The 7,887-nt window shown below is 36.7% G+C and overlaps 1 protein-coding gene across 1 annotated transcript; it reads left to right on the top strand.

The window, feature by feature from the left end:
- Positions 1 to 3,032: 3,032 nt before the first annotated feature.
- Positions 3,033 to 6,201, top strand: LOC110707160 (cation/H(+) antiporter 28-like). Its single transcript, XM_021885169.1, has 4 exons — positions 3,033 to 3,303; positions 4,581 to 4,789; positions 4,933 to 5,520; positions 5,617 to 6,201. The coding sequence occupies exons 1-4, from the start codon at positions 3,033 to 3,035 to the stop codon at positions 6,199 to 6,201; spliced, it is 1,653 nt and encodes a 550-aa protein (XP_021740861.1).
- Positions 6,202 to 7,887: the final 1,686 nt, after the last annotated feature.

Here is a 7,887-nt window from a genome sequence, read left to right as displayed (position 1 = left end):
TCACCATTGAAATCCCTCACTTTCTCTTTCTAAAACTACTCCTAAAACTAACCCTAAACTAGAGAGAAACTCTCAACTAAGCTAAGAATTAATTTCTTAATTACTTAATTAAGAAATAATAGAGAAAAACTATTTATAGTATAACTAACTACGAAGGAATAAGGCAAAATCCCGAAATAGACCCAACCGGGCGCGACCTCTCACGAGCTTGCGCACTCGCGATAATTAGGGTACGGAAACAGAGATCTCAGTGGCGCGCTCGCGCAGACCTGGTGCGCGCCCGCGCAAAGGTCGTGCCATCCTCCGCGCAATCAACCTGTTGAAATCTAACTTCCTGCACAATTAAGAGCTGCAGTGGCATGACGGTTCTTTCCTGCGCGCCTACGCGGCTGGAGTAGGGGACTTCCTTTGGTGCTTTCGTGATGTACATGGTGCGCTCCTCATGATCGTCACTAGGCATGGCAGATTTGAAATGAAGTTTACGGTGGGTTCAACACCATTAATTAATAAGAGCGCAGCATGACAACGCAAGCATTAAGTCTTGGAGTAAGCCATCTCTTGCTTTGTGAGCCATAAGTAAGCTTCCACTTTGCACCGTGAGCCTCTTCCAACCAAGAGAATCATCGTGATGGGTCTCGAGCTTTTCCTTAAACCTAAAAGCAAAGGAACAAAACAAATAAAAGGAAAAACACTAGAAAATCCACAAAAGTGGACGAAAACATAAATAAGGAAGAATAAGGAAATTAAATAGCAAATGAACAAAACTAAGCATTTATTAAGAAAGAAAGTTATAAAAAGAAGGTTAAAACAACCTAAAAACTCATCAAATGAGTGTCATAAATGGCACACATTAATAGTCATAGTTCAAGAAGTCCTTCATACTATGAAACGTAAACAAGGAAAGAAGGGATATATGACTATTAAGATTGATTTTGAAAAGGCATACGACCGACTGAAGTGGAAATTCATTCAAGACACTCTTCTTGAGATGAATTTTCCAATTCTCATGATTAACACGATTATGGAATGTGTTTCATCTACTACTGAGAGTTTTATGGAATGGAGAGAAATCCGAACCTTTTTACACAACTCGGGGAATAAGGCAAGGTGATTCTCTATCACCATACCTATTCATGATTTGTATGGAGAGACTTAATCAAGTCATTGAGGAAGCTATCATTGCGGGAAGGTGGAAACTGATCTATGCAAGTAGAGGTGGCCCACTGCTTCCGAACCTTTTCTTTGCTAACTATTTAATTCTATTTGCTGAGGCCTCTTTGGAGAAGGCTGAGGTCATCACAGATTGTTTGGATCGCTTTTTCACGGTCTCTGGTCAGAAGGTCATCAAGCAAAAGTCAGGAGTTTATTTTTCTCGCAGTGTCACTCTTGAAGACCAAGTGTTAATCAGTGAACGCTTGGGTATGGAGAAGACGGAGGATCTTGGTCTCTACCTTGGAGTACCAACGATAACCAACCGAGTCTATAGAGGTACTTATGCTCACTTGTGTGAGAAAATTGACAGGAAACTCACAGGGTGGAAGACGAAGTATCTATCACTTGCGGGAAGAGTTACTCTTGCTAAGTTCCCCATCACGACCATGGCTAGTTATTCAATGCAAACGGCTAAAATCCCTCGTTCAATTTGTGATGAAATTGATAAAAAAAAACGCGGAGATTTATTTGGGGTGGTAATGAGGAGAAAAATTGCAATCACCTTCTATCCTGGGATACCTTACAAAGACCTCGAGACAAGGGTGGGCTTGGGATTAGGTTTGCGAGGCAGTCAAATTCAGCCTTCCTTACGAAGCTTGGTTGGAGAGTTTTGGCAGAGCCGAATGCTCTTTGGTCTCGGGTTCTGCGACATAAATATTGTAAAGGACGATGTGACATCGACATGTTTGTCCCTTCTTCTAATATGTCTAATGTATGGAGAGGAATAACAGACAATGCAAACTGGATTAAGAAAGGCTCAGGGTGGCAATTGGGAATGGTCAGACTACTTTATTTTGGGATCATTGATGGGCCATGAGCGTCCCTCTTCGTGAACTAGCTACTGCTGAGATTCAAGGGGACATAGATGGTGCGATTGTTAGTGAATTGTGGGAAGCAGGAGTGGGCTGGAAGTGGGATTCCTTCGCCAATTTACTGCCTAATGAAGCCTTGCTTCATATTGCTGCACATAACATTGTTGAGAATCCTGAAATTTGTGACCTCCGCTATTGGAGAGGATCGAAATCTGGAAAATTCTCCATTAGCTGTGCCATGAATTTAATACGGGATGATAATGAAGCTTTGAGAGATCCAAAATGGGATCTTGCATGGAAAGCTCCGATGCAAAAAAGAAATAGTCTTTCTATGGCTAGCATTTCATGATAGGCTGCTTTGTAATGCTAAGAGGCTAAAGAGAAATTTAACAGATGATCCTCGTTGCCAACGTTGCTCTTGGAATGCAGATGAAACTCTGCTACATCTGCTTCGTGACTGCCCTGCAACGAAGAATATTGGTGCTAGTAGTGTTGGTAGCTCTACAAATTATCCTTCCTTCTATATAAGGGATGAACAGAGTTGGCTATCTCGAAATTTGAAAGCTGAAGGTCTCATCTTCTGTGAAAAGTGGACGACTTGCTTTGCAGTCACTCTATGGTGGGTATGGAAGTGGCGCAACAATGTGAGCTTTGGAAGGCAAGAAGAAATTCCAACTGAGATAGGGGCATTTCTAAGGACTCGGGTTGAGGAAACTTGGGATCAATGGCGGATCTACAGTGGGGCCTTGGTGGCACAGGCCCCACCAAAAATCAGATTTTTTTAATTTTTTTATGTGCAATTTAAGAGGTTAAATACAATTTTTAATGCAATATGTGATATTAAACTAGCTTTGTCTCACTGGTAATGCATATGCCTTATGTTTGGTCTTAGGTTCAATCCTTAGAACAAGCATTTTTCTTATTAATTCTTTTTTTTTTTTTTTTTTTTTGTTCTAAGTGCCCCTCCAAACTAAAATTTCTACATCCGCCATTGCTTGGAATACCTTCATGAAGGATACGAGTGACATCAAGGGTGCTAATTCTGTAGTTAATAAAAGAGAAATCTTTGTGAATTGGAAAGCTCCTCCGATTGGTTGGTTGACCCTTAATATAGATGGGGCTGCCAAAGGTTTCCCTGGGCTAGTTGGTGGAGGAGGTGTCATTCGGGATTATGAAGGCAGATTTGTGCGAGGTTTCACAGCAAAGTTTGGAAGTTGTACCACTTTCAAGGCAGAAGTAAAAGCTGCTACTCTGGGGCTTAAAATGGCTGTAAACATGGGTATTACCAAGCTGATTATTCTTTAAGTTAGACAACAAGGCTAGTGTTGAAGCAATTTTAAATGAAGATCTTTGAGGGGAATGCGTGCATATTCTTAGGGTGTGTCGTTCTTTAATCGCTAATTTTGGTAGTTTCTTTCATATTGTTCATTGTTATATGGAGGGGAATAGGGTTGCTGATGTACTACCAAACTTAGGTGTTAACCAAACTGAGAGTGTGACTTATTTTGAGGTTCCTCCTATCGAAATAAGTAACGCTCTTAGGGAGGACATTTCAGGGGTAGCTAGGCCTCGTTTCATTTCGTAGTTTCTTTTATTTTGTATGGGCTTGGCCCTCATTTGCATCAAAAAAAGAAAAATAAAGATTATGTGTAGAATTTCATCAAGAAAAATTAAAAGATTAAGCTTTGATTACATATATTTGAGATTATATTAAGCTTTCAATTTCATTGCAATATTCAATATTATATAAATAAAGTTTTCCCAACTTCTTAATTATTTAACTAACATGCCAATTTTCCTTCTATTTAATGAGGTTTTTGTTTGATCTTACAATTTTTTTTGGAAAATTTGTTAGGAAAAACCTTTTAAAAGCATCATTTTGTGAAAAAAAAAAACTTTTATAAGCTTTTTGGTTAAAAAAAACCACCACCTTCATTTTATTTGCAAGAGGAAACCTATTTTCTTAATTACCCTCTAATTAACTTAATTAAACTCTAATTTCCTTCCATTTCTTCTAATTAACCTCTAACCCACCAAATTAATAACTAATTAGATTTAATTTATATATAAAAAAAACCACCACCCGATAGAGTTAGGTCATCGGAGGTGGGGGAAACTGGGCGGCAGGTCCGGTAGGGGAGGGGGTTGCTGCGAAGGGAGGGGGAAAGGGAGGAGGAAATGGTTGGGGGTGGTGGATTTTTTTATATATGAATTAAATTTAATTATTTAGTAATTTGGTGGGTTAGAGGTTAATTTGAAGAAATGAGATGAAATTAGAGTATAAACTGTGGCAGAACCTCTTGTTTTTAGCTGGGTCAATAATGCTAACCCCTACGGCAAGGCACTTAAAGGCTCACATTTAGTGCTCTCTGTTGCATTTGCAGTGTGTCTTGGTTGTATTTCACCACTTACAGGCTTTAGTCCTGTGCTTAGTGCCTTTATTACCGGGGTGTTTTTGCCTCGAGAAGGGAGGATTTCACAATTTATTGTTAGTAAAGTCAATTACCTCTTAACTTTTGTGTTTTACCCATACTTTTTTTGTGTGGGTTGGATCAGAAGCACAATTTGACCGATTTCAAATTCGAACCTTAAGCTCTTGGGCAAAGTTGTTTGGTTTTTTTGCCGTCGGAACAATTGGAAAAATCACTGGTGCTCTTCTATCTGGGTTTCTTTTTGGAATTCAATGGCGTGATTCTATAATGCTTGCATCACTTTTGAATGTCAAAGGCCATTTACACATATATGTGGCTATTATTGCTATGAAGGTATGTGTTATTCAAACATTTTTTTTACATATTAACTCTGACCTTATTATATTGAATAGTTCAAAAAGAATTATGTAATATCATCATCATAGGATGCACAATTCCTTCTAATCTCATGTGCTTCTTGTAATGGGTGTTTGCAGAAAAACATTATCACTTATTCTACGTGTATTGGCTTGCTATTAGCAATGCTCCTCAAGATTGTATACATCCCAATGGTTGCACAATACATCATTCAACGTGCTAGGAAACGGTTGCCAAAGCAACCTTTAGCACTACAGTGGCATAATCCTACTGAAGAGCTTCGAATCCTACTATGCTTCCATGGACCCGAAAATGTTCCTTGTGCCATAAATTTCATGGAGATCTCCAAGGGGACAGGTGACCCAGGCATATTAGTATATGCTACTGACATGGTAGAACTCACATACCAAATTGCTGACACATTAGTTCCAGGAGAAATAGATAGTGTAGAGGTGACAGATTCAAAAGTAATCCGAATCAGAGAGCAAATCACCACTGCACTACAAGAGTATATTCAGAATAACGGAGATGGAATCACCCTTCGGAGAGCCATGGCCTTAGCCACTTACAACACCATGCACCAAAAAATTTGCAACTTAGCAGAGGATTCAATAATAAGCTTAATTGTACTTCCATTTCATAATGGTCCTCCAATTGACGAACATACAGATTCCAAACTTGCAGGATTTAGATATGTTAATCGCAAGGTAATGCTTGATTTGAGTGTATATAAATATCAAGATTTGAGACTATTCCTAAATGCTTCACTCACCCTATTTCACTTTTTGTTGAGTATATATTAGGTACTTCGCAATGCCCCATGCTCTATAGCAATCATGGTGGATCGAGGTTTTGGTGCAAGCAACCAAATATTAAAGTCATTAAGCAGCGCTTTGAATACTGTCGTTATATTTATTGGAGGCAAAGATGATAGAGAAGCATTAGCCTATGCAAGTCGTATTGCTTACCAGCGTGGAGTGAAGCTCACAGTCATGAGATTTCTAGTAGATTCTGATGTAGAGAATAATAATACGAGAAAAACATATCAGCAAGAAGAAGAGATGGAGCTCGATGATGAATGCTTTGCAAAATTTTATGAGAAGCATATTGCAGGAGGAAATGTGTCCTACTTGGAGAAACATTTGGTCAATTTAGCACAAGTGTACACTACATTACAATCATTAGAAGGGCAATATGGACTTTTCATTGTGGGCCGAGGAGGTCGGGTCAATTCAATGTTGACAATGGGGATGAATGATTGGGAGCAATGTCCAGAATTAGGGCCTTTAAGAGATATTTTATCTGGACCTAATTTTTCCACTACCGCCTCAGTTTTAATTATTCAACAACACAACCCTAAAGTTGAACCTAGGGGAGCAAATGCCTGAGGATTATAGTTGGGGAATTCCTTCGATGCAAAACTTTATACGCATTGGAAATTATTACAAAATTATGTCCATTTACTTGTTAGTTAGACATTCTACTACAAACCTCAACAAAAGTAGGCTATATTGTTTTCCAGAGCGAAGATCCCCAAAATATCAAAAACTATTTTTTACACTCAATGTTAGTATAGTGTACACCGAACAATATTAGGGTAACTTTTAGCCAATTAAGATAACTTTTTGCTATTTTTGGGTAACTTTAAATCTGATACGATTTTATTGTAAATAGACAATAGGATATGTTTTTGTAAGGGTAATGTAATTACTTTAATAATCACTAAGATTTGATATTTAGTCATTTAAAGTGTCTTACTTGATCAATAAAGCATTGATAACTTTTGTACATATTTGGGTAACTTTTATTCATTTCAGGGGTAATTTTGATCATTTTAAAGCAACTTTACAATGATAATTTCAGGGGTACATGTACAATAATTATTGTACACGCAATTTTTTTTTTAATTTAAAAATTTGTGCCCAAGTATTTCTAGTCATCAAACAAATTAAATTGTCTAGTTAACAAACGAATTTCTATTTTTTTTTTTGGGTATTTAGAGAGCCACAAAGGCGGGGGTGAGAATCGATCCCAGGATCCCCTGAAATCGGGAGGGAAGCTCTTATGATAGAAATCATATGTGAAAAATAATGCAAATTGACCATTTAAGAAAATAAATTCTAAAATGAATGTAAAGAAATCCAACCAATTAACAAAAATGGTATAATTAAAGGGAGAATAATTCACACACAACACTGTTAGTTTTTAATTGTGATGATTCATACAACATTTATCAATATAATAATCATGATTAATTCTGACTCAATGAAGCTACAAACGTATTACAATAATCACGATCCCCACCGTCTCTTCGGAGACATCTGATAAAATTGGAACGATACAGAGAAGATTAGCATGGCCCCTGCGCAAGGATGACACGCACAAAGCTTTTAAAAGGTTTTTTTTTTTCCTCAAAATGGTGTTTTTAAAAGGTTTATTCTAACAAATTTTCCTTTTTTTTTTTGTTACTATTTGCCAATAATCTTAGGTGCATGGGCGTGGAGGAGAGAATTATTTGTTGTTAGTAATGAGTATTAACAACAACGAAAACATTATCAAAAATTAAAATTAAAATGATAATTAAGCACTTACTCCGGCAAGAAAATAATGGTTAAATGTCACAACTTGTTAATTTTTATACCAATATGTCACTGTTTGTTAACTTTTTTACCAATTTATCGCCGATGCTAATTTTTATACCAATATGTCACCAAGGTGCTAAATCTTATACCAATATGGTCAATTGGCCCGATTAGGTCCAATTTATTTTAATTAGTTTTAATAAATCCAAATAAGTTAATTAAAACTAATAAGCTCCAATTAGTTTTAATTAAATTTATTAAGCTCTATTAAATAAATAATTATACTGAATTTTATATATTATGATTTATGGTATATGTCATAAGTAGATTAGTATTACTATAATTTATTATATATCATGACTAATATGATAATTAATTTGGACAATTTTAATGATGACTCATTGAGTTATTGGTCATGATTGACTAATAACTAATTTTCCAACCTAAGATTAGGCATGGAATCATACTAGTCACGATTTTTATTTGTATGAA

This window comes from Chenopodium quinoa, unplaced genomic scaffold (genome assembly GCF_001683475.1).
Source record: "Chenopodium quinoa cultivar QQ74 unplaced genomic scaffold, ASM168347v1, whole genome shotgun sequence".
NCBI lineage: Eukaryota > Viridiplantae > Streptophyta > Magnoliopsida > Caryophyllales > Amaranthaceae > Chenopodium > Chenopodium quinoa.
The sequence above is the reverse complement of the archived record's forward strand: the minus strand, read 5'-3'. Positions and strand labels throughout refer to the sequence as shown.